Genomic DNA, 22,075 nt, shown 5'->3' with positions numbered 1-22,075 from the left:
GTTACAATGAAAAGTACAATTCCAAAGCAGATTAAATTTGAGCACAACAACACTTGTAATTATCGCAACTAAGAATTCTGAGTATACAAACATTTCATATCCCGACTCAAACTGAAAAGAAATAAGTATCGACATATAGGCATGGTAAAAGAAAGGCACATTGGCTATACAGGTGAGAAAGTAATACAAAACTAACCCCATTAGAGCAAATCAAGCAATAAGAGTTCTTGAACGACCCAACCATGGAGGCAATACAACTTGCTGACACAGTATGAGATCGGAGATGGTCTTTCCATGCCGGTCAATTCTTCTAGAGCAGTTTACACCCCCATCAAGAATGTCCCTAACCACTACATTCAAAGATCGGATTCCCTTCACTTCATAAATTTCCACCTTTACATTTTCGTCGACCCATTTGTCTCTTTCATTGATGGCATCCGTATCTGGAAAAGAAGAGGAATTTAAAAGAGTTGACACTACTTTCTTTACCCACTGCGGTGTTATGATCCTCTTCAACCTCTCTACATCTGGAGGAAAATGTGGGATGATAGAAAAATTCAAGTCATTTCCTTTGTCTCCAGCTCGGCTATGTGCTACATCATAGAGTGGAATTTTCTGGCCAGATGGAGCAGGAGAGATTCTTCCAGAAAACGGAACATCAATAGAAGAATTGACTTCACTTGCTTCTGAAAACGGCAATGCAGACGCATAAGGAAGACTAATATGTGTCCCATCTTGAAATTCAATTCCAGTTTTATTTGATTTCATCACTCTGGTGTGCTTTACTGCAGTCTGCCAGAATACGTGTTCGCGCTTGACCTGAAAGACAACACAATTTTATTTTCTTTTTTTCACTTATTTTGTTATGTGTAAAAAAATCTGGTCACCAGTTGAGTTGAAAACCTGATCTTATCAGTCAAAATGTTACAACTACTAGATGTTTGTTGGACAGAAATGGGACACTAACATTAAAGGGTCAATGAGAAGAAAAATTCAATCAGACACCAAAAAAGAAAGGGAAAAGGGACAGGAACTACTGATTACTATAGTTATGATTCAAGTTTCAAGTTTATGAAGTGGGTTATTAAAGAAAAGCGCTTTGTAGTTGAGGAGGTGAGGAAGAGCAAGAGAGTACCAAATATTTTTCAAGGATGATCTCTTTCTTGTGTCCAGTGCTGCAATAAAAAGGTAAACAAGGTCACAGGTGATTTCTCAGGTGGCAAGCTGCCGATTGAAGAGGGAGACAAAGAAAGATGCAACAAGTGATAACAAATTTACCTGATACCACCACCACCAGCTGGTCCATTTGTATATAAAGCAGTAAAATCTGTAATAAATTGGACTGCATGCTCCTTTAGCTTGAATAACCCATCCATGCGTAACCTAATATCGCTAACCATATGACATGAAGCACTGTCACTAAGACCAGTTGACTTCAGGCTATCAAGCCCAACTATATAAGAAACTACATGGCTGCTAACATCAGGAATTACTTCTTCCATCCATGATCTCACCTAATATAATAAAGATACAGGAAATAGCTAAGCTTTTGGGAAGTTTCCAAGTAAAGCAAAATCAATTTGAACGCTATCATTCAAAAAAGTAAAACAAATACAGTTTCACATATCCAACGAGGCAAATTGAAAGGAATCACAATAACATGGTATTAAGGGTTTTAAGTTTATCTACCAGATATTCAGCAATCTTGGCACGTTTAACACATTCATATCCTCCATAAGATATTTCACCCCATCCTTTCCAACCATAGTCCTGAAAACTAGAAGAGTAAAGCATTAGCCAACAAGGAACCAGCCAAGAACAGTGTTAAATTATGCTCACATTAGGTGAAAGAGGGAAAGAGCTATTGATCTCACATGGCAAGACATACTTAAGTAAGTGACAGATAAGCATTAGGACATCAAAGCATAATTTTTCCTTGTATAGCATTATATGAGGTAAAACAAACCCACAACAGATTTCATAGTGAGTAGATGCGTATTATAGCTTAAGCAGTGCAGTAAAGGAACATATCAGAGAGGTAAGAAGGCCGAGATCACAAAGAGCAGCCAAGTATTATAGCTTGAAGCAGAGATACTAATAAATACTATGTTAGAAAAGATATTGGAAATAACATGCATAGGAAAAAGGACATGGAAAAGGGAGGAATTGATAAACAAATTTAATCACTTTTCTATTTTTTAAATGATGCAAAAGTTATCTATCATAGCAGCCTTTATCTCAAGAAAACAGCATTAGAGGAATTACTGGAACTAGACCAGACATTATTTGTGGCAGACATTATATGACCAACAAGACTCAAGGAAACTAGAAGTTGCAGTCAACAAGATTTTCACATAATTGAATCAAGTTACTCACAGAAGGACTTTAAACCAGTAATCTACCACTCGAGCAAAGTTCAAAACCCATAATACTATGAAAATGAATGTATTTTTTTTTTCTTTAACCATTAGAATGTACCTTTGGAACCAACCGCAGGAGTTTATCAGGAATTGATACTGCAGATGGTTTTGCTCCAGCACAGAGGACCTTACAACTTGATAATGGGTAGAATGAAACATCCCGGATATCAATTATCTGCAATTGAGAAGAAACTTTTTTTCCTTATCATCCCCATATATTTCATAATAAATGTTTGACGCATTGATTTCACGTACCACATCAGGAGTTACATAAGCACCCGGATTCCCGATCTCATAAAGAAGTTGTTGAGCACATGTACTGAAGTTCAAAACCCCACCACTACCCTCTGCCTTCGCTACACATACTTTTCCATCAGAGCTAATTTCAGCATAAGGAAGTGACAAGTCTAGGAGCTGAGAGGAAGACATGTCTCGAGACTTGTCCCCTACAGTAAAAAAAAAAATGCATACTTAAAAAAGCAGTAATATCAAATACAGATACATTGCAATTCTGCCTTAATGATCCTTACTGTGTTATGAAGTAACTAAAATAAAAGCTCACCTGGGTGCATGAAGTATCCCCCCGTGAGTTGACAACCACACTCTAGAAGATGGCCAGCCAGAGACCCCTGTGCTAGCTGCTCCAAGTTGTCCCAGTTCCAACCAAGTTCATAAATCTAATCATACCACTATAATAATTCAGCATTCCTTCTAAAAGGAAATAACTACAGAAGAACTAAGAAAGTAAGAGAACTCAATTTTCAAGTGCTGTCAGTAGTAAAAAATAAAAATATACACACACAGTGATATCATTCCCCAAGCAATCAGGTCAACAGGACAACGTTATATTGAAATAATGAACATAGAACTTCTTAACTTGGCAAGATTTTAAGAAAGAAAGATATAATATTGCTCAATCATAGTGCTCATGTTTGATGTAAGATACCCCTTTTTCCTAGACAAACTTCAACAACATTTCAGTTATTGGAATAATTGGTTCATATTTTGAATTAGTTCCATCATTGAAGTGAGTTTCAATCTTATAACTAATATCAAGGGGCATGTGAAGATATATGTAATCGCGAAGGATTGATATATATGTTATGACTTATACCTTGTATAAGTGAGTTTTTGGTTTAAAGATTTAAGCACCCAACTGAATAGGTTCCAAAGGCTTACTTTAGTTAAATTAATTATCAAAAGTGCTTCAATAAGTAAAATGATTATGCGGATGGTATGGTATCTAAAAGTAGACCAACGAAACATTCACTTAACAACCAAAAAGCTTATTGATTACATAATACAGTAATCAATAACCCTAAGTGCTGGGGTGGTGAGTGCACTCATCTTCCTTGCTAAATGTTTGGTTTGAGTCACTACACCTTAACACAAGGCTATGAATTATTGTATTGGAAAAAATAAATAAATAATCATTTCATACCATTGGTGCTAAAAATAAGGCAGCATCTGCAACCCGTGAAGTTATAACTACATTTGGCTGATACTTCTCCAAACATTCAACAATTGGAGCCGCTCCCAGATAGGTGCTAATACCCTTCACAAGTTAGAACAAAGGTGTGAGGTCAACCCTTTCGGAGCACAATACAAACATCATTTATAAACAGAAATCAAATGCAAGATTACTAGATTCTTACACCTTCCATCAAAAATGACTTCTCATGAGAGGCTGAACCTACATAGACATTCAAAACATATGTGCTGTATTAACTAGAAGTTTCAGTTGATACAAAAATAAAATAAAAGGTACATAGTACAATTCTTTAAGCCTCCATTAAAATAAGGATTGTGTTATAATTGGTGTCAAGAAGCTCCCTCTAGTCATATAGTTTAGTTACTGCCTACTATTGTGTACCTATATTTGCGAGAGAAATCTCATGAGCCACAGCAACAGTAACACTAAGCCCTAAGCTGCTCGCTATTTCTATAACCTTTTCCTGTGCCCCCGGTGGATCCACTTGCAAGAAAGATAGAATTCAACAGTCAGATAAATGAAAAAGCTTGCCAAGTAAAAATATGGAAACTGCATTGATTTAGGTCCTCACTTGCACCCATGTTGGTGATTATGCAAGTTCCTCTCTCAACAGCCAAAGGAAGGAGCAATCGCATCCAGTCAGAAACTGCGTCATTAAAAAGTACAATAGAAGGAATTATCAAAAGAAGGAAGTTTAAACGGTAGGAATTATCAAAAGAAGGAAGTTTAAACAGTAGAATGCCAGCAAAACTGAGACTTTCTTATCAACTGTAGTCAGATTCTTATTCAAGAAGATTAGAGCAATATCAAACAGGTACCAACGGAACTAACTTAAGATCAATAAACAAATAAAGAACAAACATCACATATATAACAGACACATACTCCTTGAATCATAACCATCACCACCCGAAACCATAACTTGATACCGTTCAGCAAGGGTGCGTTCTGCGAGGCATTCAAGCACGATGTAGTTGAGCTCTTTGACTCTCTGCAGCAACTTAAGAGCTGCCAAAGGCCTGTCACCTCCAAAACCAGCACCACAGCCAACATAGACCTTGTCCCTTCTCTTTTTACAATCCTCCCTCTGCAGTTCAACATCAACACACACTCAACTCTCCCAATCTTTACTATAATACTATATAGAATCAAGTAAAAGTTTCTTTCAAGGCAAAGAACATTAACAACAGTTGCAACAAAACTAACCAGCTTGATCACACAATTGCGAATTACACCTCCTTCATGGATTTCCATTTCTACAAACAAAGTCCCAGAATTTACCTACACATAAATTTATCAATTATCATTAGAACCCAGAAAACACAAAACCCTTTACTTATCTTCCAAATGAGCAAATTATATATATGCAACTGGGTACTCCCAACTCAAAAATGAACTGGGTTCAGAGCAATGAAGGTGATCATAAACCGGAAAAGAGTTCAGATAAGTAAGAGCTTGTAAGAAGAGAATCTAAACCCTTTCAATCAATAAGTTAAATGGAATAAAACATGAAATCAGTTTACCGTTGATGAACAGAAGGATGGTGTCACCAGCAGGAAAGCCCGAAGTAAAGGTTAAGCAAACAAGATTCAGTCTTTTCTGTAACTTGTTTGTATAAATCTGTCCACATGGGAAGTTTTGTCTTACATATATGTCCAATGGGTCCCAGATCACAGAAATCTTTTAATCTTGAACTTCTTTTTTTTTTTTTTTTAATGTTGATCTTCTTCTTCACCCCACGTCCGCACCAGTCAAGAAAGACCTCCTCCGATTTTTGTTTTGAATAGTTAACTTTCCCATTTAGTTATTGTAAAATAAAAATAATAAATTAAAAAGGTGTGCTAATAACAATTCTCATTATACAAATTTTTATATAAACAAAAGTATTTAGTTGTTGGAGTAATTTCTATCATGGAATTATGTTATAATTTTTGAATCAAACCATTTCGGGCATAAAAATATTTATCACAAGTCAGAATAACCATTACATATCATTTCACTGCTATCTATAAACAGATAAGAAGATAGTAGTAGTACCCACAGTAGTATATAGAAATAGATCCACTCATTAGACATCAAATACATAGAAAATAACATAAATCCTCATTTGATATTAAGGTGCTAGAGACACCATCGTGCACTCAAAGTGGATAGCTTCCTAACAAAGGAAATTATTGTAAACAGACTAAACTAAAAACATAGTATAGGCCTAAAGGCAAATCCCAGCCCAAAATTTCAAGTCTATAAAGCAGCCCAAGGGAAAGTTCCCACTCAAAGTTCATCAAGCCTGGCTTAGCCCAGGCCTAGTCTCCATCTACATCCCCACCGCCGCAAGTCATAGCTCTGGTACAGCTTCGCCCCGACCTACGCCGTCGTGACCCACACCTCCACGGAACAACATCACCACGACGTCGTCAGTCCAACACGTCGTCGACAAGGCCCTCTGATTCTATTCAACACGACAAACGCGCCTCAGAGATTTCCACCAGACCAGATGCCGAAACCAACCTGCAAAACCTTAAGCATAACACCCTTCTAAGAGCTTCCTCAGACAATAGCATCAATACCCATCCGGCAGCAGACCGCAAAACATCAGCGAGGCCGGAGACCAGCCTAGACGTCAGGCCGCAACCGGATGAAAGCGATCTCACAGTGCAAAAAGTCCGCTGCCGACTTTAGAGCTCAGAGAGAGAGTTTGAGAGGTTTTTTGGAAGAATTAAGTTATAGTTGAGTTTGTCTTTCATGAATTAATCAATCCTATATAGAACTATTAGTCCATGAATTTGTCGGCAAATTACATTGTTTAGAGTTTGGTTCTAGGTTCTAATACTATGGTGATTTCATTAGTCTGCATAGTTTGATATTGATGTGATTCTCTTGGATAAGTCATATTGTATAGCCTATTTTTTGTCATAATAAAGACGTGACATCCTCTTTCAAAAAAAGAAAAACTAAAGAAGGTTGCAAATTTTCTGCACTGACAGAACACAATAAAGTTTACACATCACACGTGTTATTATTATTATTATTTTTTGATAAGCACATTACACATTATTCATGTTTCATTTGACCAAAATAAGAAGAAGTATACATACGTCTAGTTCTGGTAACATCCTGACCTCAGGTAGATAGAAAGAGTGACCACCTACCTCTCGAGCTTTTCTTTTTCTTTGTTTTTTGTTACACGTACATGTATATATAGCCTTCCCTTCTAGGAAGCATGTGAGTGCCTTGGAATATAATGTAACTCTTTCAGGGATTTGGAAAGTTGGTGTAGTGTTATCAGTTTATATTAGCAGCCTCCTGATAATGTTGTCCTAAAAGAGATTTAGAGATAGGACACACAGACCCTTTATATGATGCAAGAATTTATTAATTCTCAAGTTCCAATAATCCACTGATCAAGGATGGGGTACATTACATAAGCAACTACCGTCTTATTTTTAATTAAGCTTAATTAGATTATGTGTTATACAATATGGCACATATGGCCATCGTAATACATTTGTTATAGCATGTTCTTAATTGTTGTCATACCAGAACTGTTTCTGGAGATACTGAACAACATTGTTGTCAACTTGGAAGGCCTTGGTGAGAACATCAACGTTGATTGGAGGGTTGGAGCCGAACACTGCATTGGCTATGGTGATGACACCTGGATTCTGGCTGCTAAGAGCGGCAATGGCTATGGCTTGAACCTTTCCGATGTTGAACTGGAAGTGAATGAGACCAACTGGGAAGACAAACACATCTCCCTTGTACAACACTTTGGTGAAGAGGCGGTTGTCAGGGTTGGATGTGACGAAGCCAACGTAGAGAGTGCCTTCCATGACCATTAGGACTTCCGTGGCTCGAGGGTGGGTGTGAGGAGGGTTTAGTCCGCCATTTGGTGCAAAGTCTATGCGAGCCAGGGATATCCCAAGAGTGTTCAACCCTGATATTTGCTCCACATTAGCTTGGGTGACTTTGGAACCTACCGGATTTGATGTGTTTCCAGGAATCCGGAGGCCGGAAAAGAAGAAATCATCTGCTGTTGCAAGCTTTGGGTCCCTGCAGAATTTTCCATTCACAAACACTGCAAAATAGAACATCATATCAGAACATGCATCATGCAAATAGACAAATTAATCATATAATCTCCATACATATGGGAAATAATATATACATATCCTAGTGAGTAGTGACTACTATATACCGGCAGAAACAACAGTTTGTGTGGTGTTAAGTGCTACACAGAAATCTTGGAGAGGACTAGGATCAGAGGCAGATACAAGGTGGAAGGTTGCCAATGCCAATAGGGCAAAAGCAGCAGCTGTAGGGAAATGAGCACCTTTAATCATCATGAGTGAGTGCAATACTCGTATATGTTAGTGTTTTATATAAGAGATAATTGGAGGTGGATGAAAATGTTGTATGGAGCAAATGCCTATTTATAGATGGAAGAGACGGAGAGAAATACATTTGAACTGGTCTTGGATTTGCCATGTCTATGACTATATGGAAGCAGGTAGTAACTTTGAATAAATAACTCCTTGGTATTCAGAAGCAGGTAAAGACTTGGATTCTGTACCAATTCTTGTGAGCCATGCTAATTAATTGACCTTCTCTTTGTCTTATTATAAATATTGACAAAATATTAAGGGTATATGTAAGTACAAAATGGAGGAGTAATTTCAAACTAATTAATAGGATGACTAACAAACCCAACAATTTCAAACGAATAGGATGACTAACAAACCCAACAACTTCAAACTTCCTATTTAACATTGCAAAGTGGTTGCAGTTCTAGACTAGGATTGCAAAATAGCTTCGGTCCTAATTGTAACCACTGATATCAAATTCCTTGAAGAAGTTAAGATTTCTCAAAATACCAAACCATCAAGAAAAATACACATCACACCAAATTTGTTGATGCATTAAAACACTTAAAAAAAGTGAAACAACTGCGGGCACTATACTGGTTGAATCAATCCACTATGAAAGAAAACAATACATAAGAGACTAATTCTTACTCATCTCACCAAACTCATTCCATGAGGCAGTAGTGCTCTACACACTCTTGCTATTGCTTTATCATACAGACTTGATTCATGATCATCTTCTCAACAACGGCACAAGAATTCTCTCGCTTTTCAATCGCCTTGAGGCACAACTCAACTCTCTAACAAACTAGTTAGAATTATGCAACATGACACACATAGAAGCATAAGAACAAATTTGAAGGATCAGCTTTGGGATTTGATAATCCTTCAAAAGCTAAGCATGGAACAGCTCATGAAGGGTTCTCATATGAAATTTTGGCTGATGCTTTCTGTAGACAATAAGGGCATAAAACTCTCTAAGAAGAGGCAGCGAAGATATTATGATGGATTTTCTCACTAACCCTAAGGCCTCGTTTGGTTCACAGAAGGGAAATCAATTCCCTTGTCTTTCCCATGAGGAAGGGAAACTAAAGTTCCTGTTCAGGTTTCCTTTCCTCTGTTTGGTAAAGCAAGGAAAGTATTATGGAAAGACCATTTGATTTCTCTTCCGGTGTTTGGTTGGTGCAGGAAAGGAAAGTAAAAATATATCAATATTTCAATAATACCCTTGTATTTTAAAATAAAAACAACATCATAAAAATTTAAAAGTACACCAATTTTTTATAGAGAGGGTATTGTTATCCAAAACTTTTGTAATAAATGCTGGGAAATGAGAAGGGAAAATCACTCCCATGGGGTCTGAGTGGAATGATTTTACCCCATGCTTTCCCCTATGTTAGGATAGTATTTCCAGAGTTTGTGGTTACCAAACAAAGGAAAGTAAATTACTTTCCTTTCCTGAGTCCTCAATTATGCTAACCAAACGAGGCCTAAAAGCCCCAAAACACCGCGTGTGTGTGTATTGAACAACGAAGTGATAAGATTTTTGTCAGGTTTCGGATGGGAATGGACCAGAAAAAACGACACTCCAAAAGCCTATAGAAGTTAGGTTGTTGGAGTAATATATATTAGCACAATTCCAAGTCATCACATTAGGATTGAAAAGCAGGTTCAATCCTGAATTAGGAGAGAACAACAAGATCACTCCTATACATAAGTATGAACATGCATATGAATGCAAGAATTACCTAATGGCAGAGTGTTGAGATGAGACGTGCAAGAAGCCTTGAAGCAGTCCATACTTATGAAGGTCCAAGAGATGTATAATAGCCGAAATTATAAAGACTCTTGGATGTTGAGCTAGGAAATGCCAATCCTACAATATTTTGCACTAACAGTATATCTGTTTAAACCTTGAGGTGGCTTTTGTAATAAAGTTCGACACTCCAATGTTAGGTATGAGCTCAGCACAGTGAGCTAGGAATTTGATCAGTTTATACCATGAGGAAGATGAGAGGTAGAAACAAAAAGAAGAGAGCTGGTTAATTAGAGGTGGCTAATGGGATTAACCAGATTAAATATTTTAGGTTGCTTGGAGTAATTGCTTGCACCTTATCTCACAGATGCATTTTCGGTCTTCTCATATTTTTAGTGAGGGCAATCAAGTGGCTGATGCTCTTGCTAATATGGGTTTGTCCTTGACTGGCATCATGACATGGTGAGATGATCCTCCTACTTCCAACCTTCAGTATTGTCAGCGAGATGAACTTGGTCTCCCAAATTTTTGAATATGTTAAATTGTTTAGGTTGTTTCTATTGTTGATCTGATTTCTAGTGAGGGAGGCCTTGCTCTTCCCCTATGGTTGTAACTTTTTTTCTCTTTCTCTCAATAAATTGGGGTTGGAGAGCTTTCTCTTTCCAGTCCCCATTTTAACAAAAAAAAAAAAAACAAAGATCACATATTTTAAGTAGTAGTTAATGAATGGAAAACAAGTGTTCCAATGTTTAGTGATATGATTCATTAATTCCAATATTTGTACCAAAGAGAACGATAATATATCAACTAATTAACATCAATCTGGATAATGTTGACCATAGCTTCCTAGAATTCACAGCCCCTCAAATGTCTTCTAGAGTTTTGGTCATGCATTTCCACAAGTTCACTTGCACCCTAGAAAGTAGAAACAAACTTCAAACCACGGGTGCAAGACTTTTTATCTCTTACCTTTCAGTTCAGCATTAAGAACATGTGTATAGTGGTACTAGTAGTTTTCAACTGGGGAGACAATCCTCTCCCCTTATCTACCTAACCTGCCTAAGTTTTAAACAACAGAGTGACAAGTGTATATAATTACATCTAACGGCTAGTATCAATTTTTGACATTAATTTCTCCCCACTATACTTTTATTTTAATTTTTTAATCTTTGCTCATTGCTCATTTCACGATCAAGTACATCGCTCCTTTGTCTTCTTCATCTATTTCAAACCCAGGCTGCCCCTTCATCATCTATTTCAAACCCATGGCCAGACTGATACGCAGGGAGGGGGGAGGAGGGAATGACGATGGTGGACTGGCTAAACCAGGCTTGATGGGTCTTACGTGGTTTTACTTTGGTGGATGCCCTCTTGGGCTTCGAGTTTTGGCTGGGGTTTATGCCCTAGTTCATAAATTATGTTTTAGTGTAGTCTTTTACAATAATTTCCTTTTAGGAAGCTAATGCACGTTTGTATGTATCTCTAGCGCCTCTGGAGTAGTACCAAATGAGAATCTCCGCTATGTCTACGTACATGACATGTCTAATGAGTGGGTCTATTTCTTTGTACTATTGTGGGTACTACCACTATCTTCTTGTCTGTCTGTAGACGGCAGCGGAATGGTATGTAATGACATATATTGGCTTTAGATGAATGATATGTAATGACATATACTGGCTTTAGATGAATATAATGGTATGGGTTTGGATTTGATCCCAAAAAAAATATATGAATGTCAACTTCATCTATATCCAAAAAGAGACTATAGGTGGCTAAAAAGTCGCTCGTTGGTCTACGAAACTACAATAACAAACCAAAACATATGACTCATACAGTATGAATTGTCGTAATGAACATGATAGTTATAGATCTCTTTGGACCTGCCGACTGTTTCACCTATAATAGAATAATAAAGATGAATCCAATTGGATGACTGATCATGTATTTCTCCGTATTGATAAGCGTCATAGCCAAATTGATTGTTCCATTCATGAGATTCATTTGAGGTCCCACTGCGCTTTGTGTCTAAACTGATAGAATCAAAACTTAAGACAACTGAAGAAACATCAGATGTGGTACTTTAATCATCAGTTGCACCTCTAATCCTCCTTCCATAAGCGATATTCTCTTGAGCACCATGACCAGCTATTCTAACTCTGTGGTCTTCATCTTAGGTGGCATGATCAAAATTACCTTCACATGTAAATTGGTTCAATCCTCCACCCAAAATTATCTTGAGGGAATTTCTCCTCTTCCACTCCTCTCTTGGATTTCCCTCGGAGGAAATAATCCTCACCCAGATTCACTTTAAGAAGATATCTCCTTACCCACATTCACCTTGAGGAGATCTCTCCTCACATAGATTTGCAGTTAGGGAATTACTTCTCACCTAAATTAGCCTGAAGGAGATTTCGCTTCACCCAAATCTGCTTTCAGAGGTTTGACTTCGAGATATATTTTCCAAACAGGACAATTTGCCTCTTTATTATGTCATATCCTGGATAGAAAACAGTGTTAAAATTTAGGGAAAAAATCAGTTTAGAGCAACCTATATGGAATCTCGATGAGAATGAACTAACATGTCGAGAAATGTTGATTTTGGTGAATTTGGAAATGGAAGGGAAGGGAAGACGATGAATTAGGTGGGAGAAAATAGATGGCGTTTGCTCTTCCCAAATTAAACAACTTAGAAATTCTATTCAGCTAAAATTCTCGACGGATTGATTGAATTTAATTTTCAATTTTTGAGCCTTTTCCATCAATATTGGTGTGGAAAAAAAAATTACACGTGTCAATTTCTGAATGAGTGGTCGTATATGTGAGCTAGTGCAAGTGCCCTACCTGAGAATTCCTCCTCGATATTGATACTATCATGTAAAGCCAAGTGAAACTTCCAAAACTTGAGACTCAATAGTTGGTTCTTCAAGTGCAACCTTAAAGACTACAAATCGGTGCTAATAATGCTCGATTTTTTTTTTTTTTTGCACAAAGATATAACAGAGAGATCCAAAAAAACTTGCCTAAAAATGCGCAAGATGCTTAGGCAATTGTATGGGCCTAAAAACTTAACAGACTCTTTTTTTTTTTTTTTTTTTTTTACAAAATGTTAAAATGTTATTATTTCAAAAAAAAAAAAAAGTTAAACTGTTATTATATGCTAAACAGTAATACCACACTTAATGCTGCAGTTAAACTAAAAGGTAAGATTTGCAACATAGATCTCAAACAAAATTTTTTAGAGTTTCTTCACTAAATTTGTTGAAAAGTAGCCTCTCCAAAGTTGCCCTGGAGTTGCATCTACCACATCCTTCTTCTAGCTCTTCATGCCCTTTGCCTCATCCTTCTTCTAACTCTTTGTGCCCTTTGCCTCATCATTCTTGCTCTTCGTATTCTTTGGTATATATCTTGACTCCATAGAAGCTCGAAAACACTCCAACAAGTGTGCATTTGTTGCATCCCAAGTTAATGCTTCACCAAAATATTGCCGAGCAACTTCGAATCCTTATTTTAAAAGGAAATTGTTCGAGATGGTAAATGCTTCATCCAAAAGTTAATTCATGTCGTCAAACCTAGGTAACATCATCATTGCTAAAAGGATACTTTTAGAGACATAAAATATTGATGAACACCAACCCAATCTTGATGAAAAAAAATTAAAAAACAACTAGAATGCCCTTATAATTTTATAAAGAATTAAAGGCTACCAAGGGACATATTAAATGGTTGCTTCTAGGAGTTTGTTCAATCCTAAGATCATGGATTCGTCTTGTTTGGAGTTGTTCAATCACTTAAACTCTTATGAGTCATCAAAGTGCTTCATCTATGCTTCCTATAAAAATAACATTTTTTTTGCAAGCGAAAATTCTATTAAGAAAATAAATTTCTTATAGTTATGATAGGATTAAAACTATTTTAATGTACAAAAACACAAAAAAGGGCAAGGATAAAGAGATAAGCAGTTAAACAAAATATATATTCTATCAATTAGAACGCAATCTAAAGATTATGCTCAGTTTGGCACCATGGGAAGTGTCATGGGACAGTACCTGTGAAATGTAATGGCAGTACCAAAACATGTTAAACATTATTAATGCTATTGTTTTAAAATATGAATTCTGGAGTCATTTTGTGGTGTTGACATTGCCAAGGTGGGATGTGTTTGTAAGCCACTCCATCAAGTTGCTAACAACAATGAGTTGTGGAAGCAGAAGCTTCTTGAGGAATTCCCTTTAGCCTTCTCCAAAATAGAACAAAGTTATGTTAATTAGAAGTCTAGGTTTGTTGAAATTTTCAAAGAGGACAAGAAGTGTAAGTTGGAGGGGAGGGGAAGTTGGTTTTGCAGATCATGGGAATGGACTTTTGGGGATCTTCATTATGGTTATCATCCCATGGCTAAAAATTTTGGGGATCCTAGTTATGGTTATCATCCCAGGGCTATCACTCCCAAAATGAGTAGTAAGAGTTTCTCATCCAGATTCGACCCAAAAGATGGTGTATATGAATTTCTTGCAACCCAGCGTTCCAAATTAGTAACAAGGTCATGCATTATGTATCGCTAGTTTTCTTTTATCTTAGACTATTGTTATTGAATTTCTATCAAACGTTATAATGTTCATTTTTTTTAATCAGTTAGTTATTTGATTGTTTGATATGTATTTAATCTAAGATGTGGTTTGTGAAAGTTAAAAAAAAAAAAAAATTAAAGGATAAACTTTTATTAAAATATTTTTTTAGCCCACCCTATTCTAAAATCCTAGCTCCATCATTGAATTGAGCTATCATACACTCTCGAATAGAGGATAAACTTGTACCTGAAGAGTGAAGAGGGAAAACGGCAGTCGGCATAAGAACCAAAACTTTTCGTTTGGGGCTGATTGATTTCGGAGAAACATGGAGAGAAAAAAGAGAAAAATGTTGACCTAATTTACTACTAAAAGCAACTTTTTATGTGACTATGCCTCTTAGAGCATAATAGAAAATAAAATAAAATCAAATACTTCAAGAAAAGAAATAATATATATTTGACCACTCTTAGAGCATAATAGAAAATAAAATAAAATAAAATACTTCAAGAAAAGAAATAATATATATTTGACCAAAAAAAGAAAAAAGATAACATATGGACTAAGTTTAATAACATATGGGCTAAGTATAGAAATTTGGGTGGGCTAGTTTTTAATATTTAATTTTTTAAATTAAAATTAAGCTACAAAGTAATATTTTTTCAAATTTGGGTTGGGTTGCAGCCCACCAGAGCTAGTGTGTAGCTACACTTTTGGCTCAATTTCAATACTGGTAGGATGCTCATCCACATCTTGTTGTATAATATTTCTTCCCATTCATCTACTTACGACGTAAAAGACCACCAAGAGTCCTTGCAGCCAATAACAATCCATTGCATTTTACTAAAATTTTCTCCTTAAGTAACTCAACATTTTGCCATATGTTGTTTAAGAGTGCATGACTGCATGGTACTCAAAGATTTTCCAACAATCATTTTTGCAACATTTGCATCGTCACTATGATCTTGCTTCCTACTGCTCCAACATGAAAGGGGGACTGTAATGTTGCAATTGATGATAGTCACATGTAGGAAGAGTTTCTAATGGGGACCACTAAAATGAGAACTTTTTTGTGAGACCAACCTTTCGATTATATTTCCGTAAATCAACCGGTAGATGTTTAGATATCCATGTGTAGATTATTTATGCAATTTTTTAACCAAATTGAAAACTGTTAAGTAGGGGTCATCATGGGCCGGGTTAGGGCCGACCTACCCTAAATTTTAGGGCTTAGGGTCGGGCCGAGCTTAGTTAAAGTCAACAAAATTTAGGGCCGGGGCTTAAATATGCTAACCCTTACTAGCTTGAAAGGCCCGAGCCACTAGGGCCGGGTCGGGCCTGCCTTCTGAATAGGGCTAAATAGGGCCGAAATGGGCCTTAGTTTGTTTAACAAAAAGAAATATTTTATTTTTTTATCTCAAAATGTGGCTCAATGGTTATATGGGTAATACAAGACTCATTGTTTTTTGTTGATCATATTTAATATATATATATATATATATATATATATATATATATATTAGAATTAACTTATAAGTTATAACATTTATAAATATTAGTTAAGATGGTTATATTCAATTAACTATCACTCTAAATCTCTCAAAATTAATTGTTGTTTAACAAAGGAAAAAAAAATTAAAGAAAATAAAGCTTAGGAAATCAATTACAAAAAATAGATAAGTTGTATGCTATAGAGTAAAGAGAAACATATTTAAAAAATAGAAAATTATTAGGGCTTAATTGGGCGGGCTTAAAGGGTGGGGCCGGGTTTGGCCCTAACGGGCTCAAACTGGCCGGTCCGTAGGGTAGGGCCGGGCTTCATTTGCATGACCCTTACCCTACCCTATTTGAGAAAGGGTAAGGTTGACCCGCCCTAATGCAAGGACCGGGTCGGGCTTAGGGTCGAAGGGCTAAATGATGAGGCCTACTGTTAAGCCATCCATAATCATGATTTATCATATATGAATATAAACGGTTCATGTTTGACAGATTTTGTTCGTCTATTGATTTATATAGTTTGGTATCTTAAAGATTAACAATTTGGAAGAAAATTTTCAGAAGTAATATATTCATACATACATAAACATCCAATTATTGATATGTCGTAATATAATCGAAAAGTGAGTCTCTTAACCGTTGATTAAAAAATACTCATGAAATCCTCATTCTAGTGGTCTCATTAAAAGCTCTCCTGTCACATGTATCTCAAGTGTCTCAAACATCATCTAGAACAATTAAAAATGTTTAAACTCTCAGTGACTCATTGAAGGGGGTGTGTCATGACATGAGTGGTTAATTGAGAGAAGAGGCAACGTTGATTCATTAATTTTCTGGCCTCCTCAAAAATTTATTCGCCACCGCCGTACACCTGGTCGGAGGCTAACTCGAGCTCCAGAGGGTGGTTGGGGCTGCTTATTAGGACTAGGTGGGTCACGGCATAGGTGGAAGTTATCCTGATTTGACTACGTGTATATCTTCTACACGGAGCATCATATATCCTAATCCAGCTTCAGAGCACGTGCATCACACCTCCCAATCCCCTTCTTACACCACCCTCTAAACCTGAGCTGTGCTTTATTTTAATGACACTCTCCAACTTTACAGGGCTTAAAACTGGAAACAGCCAAAACACACTGCCACCATTCCATCCATCCTCGTTCTCTTTTTGGCTTTCTAGAAACGTTCTGCACAAAACAGTTATCCTGATTTGACTACGTGTATATCTTCTCCATTGAGGTAAGATCATCGACTTGGATTCTGAAACAGATGAAGTAATCACTGTTATCCTCATATAGAAAATAGCATTTGGTAGTTCTTAAAGCCCTTTGTCTAGAAATATGGGTTGATGGATGCTTATTGACTTGCCTGCATCTGATTGTTGCTCCCTTTTACTGTTTCATTGAGGATTTGGCTTTAGTAAGAATTCTGATACCACCACCACCAGCTGGTCCATTTGTATATAAAGCAGTAAAACCTGTAATAAAATTGGACTGCATGCTCCTTTAGCTTGAATAACCCATACATACGTAACCTAATATCGCTAACCATCTGACATGAAGCAGTGTCACTAAGACCACTTGCCTTCAGGCTATCAAGCCCAACTATATAAGAAACTACATGGCTGCTAACATCAGGAATTACTTCTTCCATCCATGATCTCACCTAATATAATGTAGACACAGGAAAAAGCTAAGCTTTTGGGAAGTTTCCAAGTAAAGCAAAATCAATTTGAACGCTGTCATTCAAAGAACTAAAGAAGTAAACAACTACACTTTCACATAACCAACAAGGCAAATTGAAGGAATCACAATAACATGGTATTAAGGGTTTTAAATTTATCTACCAGAAATTCAGCAATCTTGGCACGTTTAACACATTCAAAGCCTCCATAAGATATTTCACCCCATCCTTTCCAACCAATGTCCTGAAAACTAGAAGAGTAAAGCATTAGCCAACAAGGAACCAGCCAAGAACAGTGTTAAATTATGCTCACATTAGGTGAAAGGGGGAAAGAGCTATTGATCTCACATGGGAAGACATGCTTAAGTTAGTGACAGATACAGATTAGGACATCAAAGCATAATTTTTCCTTGTATAGCATTTTATGAGGTAAAACAACCCACAACAGATTTCAAAGCGAGTAGATGAGTATTATAGCTTAAGCAGTGTAGTAAAGGAACATATCAGAGAGGTAAGAGGGCTGAGATCACAAAGAGCAGCCAAGTATTATAGTATGAAGCAGGGATACTAATACATACCATGTTAGAAAAGATATTGGAAATAACATGCATAGGAAAAAGGACATGGAAAAGGGAGGAATTGATAAACAAATTTAATCTCCTTTCTTTCTTTTTAAAGGATGCAAAAGTTATCTATCATTTAGCAGCCTTTATCTCAAGAAAACAGCATCAGAGGAATTACTGGAATTAAAGCAGACATTATTTGTGGTAGACATTATATGATCACCAAGACTCTTAAGGAAATTAGAAGTTGCAGTCAATGGGTTCCAAGATTTTCACATAATTGAAATCAAGTTACTCACACAAGGACTTTAAACCAGCAATCTACCACTCGAGCAAAGTTCAAAACCCTTAATACTATGAAATTGAATAATTTTTTTTTCTTTAACCGTAAGAATGTACCTTGGAACCAACAGCAAGAGTTTATCAGGAACTGATACTGCAGATGGTTTTGCTCCAGCACACAGGACCTTACAACTTGATAATGGGTAGAATGAAACATCCCGGATATCAATTATCTGCAATTGAGAAGAATTTTTTTTCCTTTATCATCCCCATATATTTCATAACAAATGCTTGACGCACTCATTTCACGTACCACATCAGGAGTTACATAAGCACCCGGATTCCCGATCTCATAAAGAAGTTGTTGATACTTAAGTTCAAAACCCCACCACTACCCTCTGCCTTCGCTACACATACTTTTCCATCAGAGCTAATTTCAGCATAAGGAAGTCAAAAGTCTAGGAGCTGAGAGGAAGACATGTCTCGAGACTTGTCCCCTACAGTAAAAAAAAAATGCATACTTAAAAAAGCAGTAATATCAAATACGGATACAATGCAATTCTGCCTTAATGACCCTTCTGTGTTATGAAGTAACTAAAATAAAAGTTCACCTGGGTGCATGAAGTATCCCCCCCATGAGTTGACAACCACACTCTAGAAGATGGCCTGCCAGAGACCCCTGTGCTAGCTGCTCCAAGTTGTTCCAGTTCCAACCAAGTTCATAAATCTAATCATACCACTATAATAATTCAGCATTCCTTCTAAAAGGAAATGACTACAGAAGAACTAAGAAAGTAAGAGAACTAAATTTTCAAATGCTGTCAGTAGTAAAAAAATTAAAATATACACACAATGATATCATTCCCCAAGCAATCAGGTCAAAAGGACAACGTTATATTGAAATAATGAACATAGAACTTCTTAGCTTGGCATGATTTTAAGGAAGAAAGATATAATATTGCTAAATCATAGTGGTCAAGTTTGATGTAAGATAACCCTTTTTCCAAGACAAATGTCAACAACATTTCAGTTATTGGAATAATTGGTTCATATTTTGAATTAGTTCCATCATTGAAGTGAGTCTCAATCTTATAACTAATATCAAGGGACATGTGAAGAAATACGTAATCACGAAGGATTGATATATATATGTTATGACTTAAGATCTTGTATAAGTGAGTTTTTGGTTTAAAGATTTAAGCACCCAACTGAATAGGTTCCAAAGGCTTACTTAAGTTAAATTAATTATCAAGAGTGCTTCAATAAGTAAAATGATTATGTGGATGGTATGGTATATAAAACTAGACCAATGAAACATTCACTTAACAACAAAAAAGCTTATTGATTACTTACAACAGTAATCAATAACCCTAAGAGCTGGGGTGGTGAGTGCACTCATCTTCCTTGCTAAATGTCTCGTTTCAGTCGCTACACCCTCAGACAAGGCTATGAATTATTGTATTGGAAAAAATAAATAAATAATCATTTCATACCATTGGTGCTAAAAATAAGGCAGCATCTGCAACCCGTGAAGTGATAATTACATTTGGCTGATACTTTTCCAAACCAAACATTCAACAATCGGAGCCGCTCCCAGATAGGTGCTAATACCCTGCACAAGTTAGAACAAAGGTGTGAGGTCAACCCTTTCAGAGCACAATACAAACATCATTTATAAACAGAAATCAAATGCAAGAGTACTAGATTCTTACACCTTCCATCAAAAATGACTTCTCATGAGAGGCTGAACCTAAATAGACATTCAAAATATATGTGCTGTATTAAATAGAAGTTTCAGTTGATACAAAAATAAAAGAAAAGGTACATAGTACAACCCCTTAAGCTTCCATCAAAATAAGGATTGTGTTATAATTGGTGTCAAGAATCCCCCTATAGTTTAGTTTGTGCCTACTATTGTATACCTATATTTGTGAGAGAAATCTCATGAGCCACAGCAACAGAAACACTAAGCCCAAAGCTGCATGCTATTTCTATAACCTTTCCTGTGCCCCCGGTGGATCCAGTTGCAAGAAAGATAGAATTCAACAGTCAGATAAATGAAAAGGCTTGCCAAGTAAAAATATGGAAACTGCATTGATTTAGGTCCTCACTTGCACCCATGTTGGTGATTATGCAAGTTCCTCTCTCAACAGCCAAAGGAAGAAGCAATCGCATCCAGTCAGAAACTGCGTCATTAAATAGTACAATAGAAGGAATTATCAAAAGAAGGAAGTTTAAACAGTAGAATGCCAGCAAAACTGAGACTTTCTTATCTACTGTGGTCAGATTCTTATTCAAGAAGATTAGAGCAATATCAAACAGGTACCAAAGGAACTACCTTAAGATCAATAAACAAATAAAGAACAAACACATATATAACAGACACATACTCCTTGAATCATTACCATCACCACCCGAAACCATAACTTGATACCGTTCAGCAAGGGTGTGCTCTGTGAGGCATTTAAGCATAATATAGTTGAGCTCTTTGACTCTCTGCAGCAACTTAAGAGCTGCCAAGGGCCTGTAACCTCCAAAACCAGCACCACAGCCAACATAGACCTTGTCCCTTCTCTTTTTATAACCCTCCCTCTGCAGTTCAACATCAACACACACTCAACCCTCCCAATCTTTACTATAATACTATATAGAATCAAGTAAAAGATTCTTTCAAGGCAAAGAACATTAACAACAGTTCCAACAAAACTAACCAGCTTGATCACACAATTGCGAATAACACCTCCTTCATGGATTTCCATTTCTACAAACAAAGTCCCAGAATTTACCTACACATAAATTTATCAATTATCATTAGAACCCAGAAATCACAAAACCCTTTACTTATCTTCCAAATGAGCAAATTATATATATGCAACTGGGTACTCCCAACTCAAAAATGAACTGTGTTCAGAGCAATGAAAGTGATCATAAACCGGAAAAGAGTTCAGACAAGTAAGAGCTTGTAAGAAGAGAATCTAAACCCTTTCAATCAATAAGTTAAATGGAGTAAAACATGAAATCAGTTTACCGTTGATGAAGAGAAAGATGGTGTCACCAGCAGGAAAGCCCGAAGTAAAGGTTAAGCAAACAAGATTCAGTCTTTTCTGTAACTTGTTTGTGTCTGTCCATATGGGAAGTTTTGTCCAATTGGGTCCCGGATATTACAGAAGTCTTTTAATCATGATCTTCTTCTTCATCCACAGCAGTAGGGTTGCCACTTGGTTTGGTAATTACCAAACCGACTGAATACCAACTGAGGTTTGGTAAACCGATATTTTGGTAATTGAGACCGATAAAACTGAAATCGAAAGTTAGTTTGGTTTTGTTAAATACCGAATCTATCGATTATCTAAATATTAGCTTTATATACTATAGTTTTTCAATACACATACATGTATATTAAGAAATAAACTTAAAAAATTTCATAATAGTATGAACATTACTACTTATACTACATTA

The 22,075-nt window shown here is 36.4% G+C and overlaps 3 protein-coding genes across 8 annotated transcripts; all 3 read right to left on the bottom strand.

Annotated features, from left to right (window-relative positions):
• Window position 1: 1 nt before the first annotated feature.
• LOC121048798 lies at window positions 2–21,774 on the bottom strand. 6 transcript variants are annotated; one of them, XM_024319832.2, is made up of 14 exons: window positions 21,645–21,774; window positions 21,328–21,402; window positions 4,798–4,999; window positions 4,484–4,558; window positions 4,294–4,395; window positions 4,076–4,113; window positions 3,862–3,975; window positions 2,983–3,097; window positions 2,676–2,866; window positions 2,479–2,595; window positions 1,690–1,770; window positions 1,279–1,514; window positions 1,136–1,175; window positions 2–819 (listed from the first exon to the last, which is right to left on the bottom strand). In XM_024319832.2, exons 2-14 carry the CDS (start codon window positions 21,373–21,375, stop codon window positions 211–213), a joined length of 1,968 nt encoding a protein of 655 aa, XP_024175600.1. In that variant the 5' UTR covers window positions 21,376–21,402; window positions 21,645–21,774; the 3' UTR covers window positions 2–210. The 6 variants fall into 6 exon arrangements, with proteins under 6 accessions (XP_024175600.1, XP_024175597.1, XP_040372118.1 ...); XM_024319829.2 differs by lacking the exon at window positions 21,328–21,402 and adding an exon at window positions 5,119–5,193 and having other exon boundaries at window positions 21,645–21,722; XM_040516184.1 differs by having other exon boundaries at window positions 4,842–4,999; window positions 21,645–21,708.
• Window positions 7,270–8,308, bottom strand: LOC112181477 (germin-like protein subfamily 1 member 11). Its single transcript, XM_024319833.2, has 2 exons — window positions 8,108–8,308; window positions 7,270–7,987 (listed from the first exon to the last, which is right to left on the bottom strand). The coding sequence occupies exons 1-2, from the start codon at window positions 8,253–8,255 to the stop codon at window positions 7,434–7,436; spliced, it is 702 nt and encodes a 233-aa protein (XP_024175601.1). The 5' UTR covers window positions 8,256–8,308; the 3' UTR covers window positions 7,270–7,433.
• Window positions 16,691–20,994, bottom strand: LOC112181475. Its single transcript, XM_040516190.1, is given in 14 exon segments — window positions 16,691–17,348; window positions 17,457–17,575; window positions 17,577–17,753; window positions 17,935–18,022; window positions 18,734–18,849; window positions 18,930–18,985; window positions 18,988–19,113; window positions 19,228–19,249; window positions 19,251–19,343; window positions 20,110–20,184; window positions 20,187–20,228; window positions 20,329–20,366; window positions 20,539–20,619; window positions 20,728–20,994. Coding segments are annotated over 13 exon segments (1,074 nt in total). The 5' UTR covers window positions 20,792–20,994; the 3' UTR covers window positions 16,691–17,348; window positions 17,457–17,479.
• Window positions 21,775–22,075: the final 301 nt, after the last annotated feature.

This window comes from Rosa chinensis, chromosome 1 (genome assembly GCF_002994745.2).
Source record: "Rosa chinensis cultivar Old Blush chromosome 1, RchiOBHm-V2, whole genome shotgun sequence".
NCBI lineage: Eukaryota > Viridiplantae > Streptophyta > Magnoliopsida > Rosales > Rosaceae > Rosa > Rosa chinensis.
The sequence above is the reverse complement of the archived record's forward strand: the minus strand, read 5'-3'. Positions and strand labels throughout refer to the sequence as shown.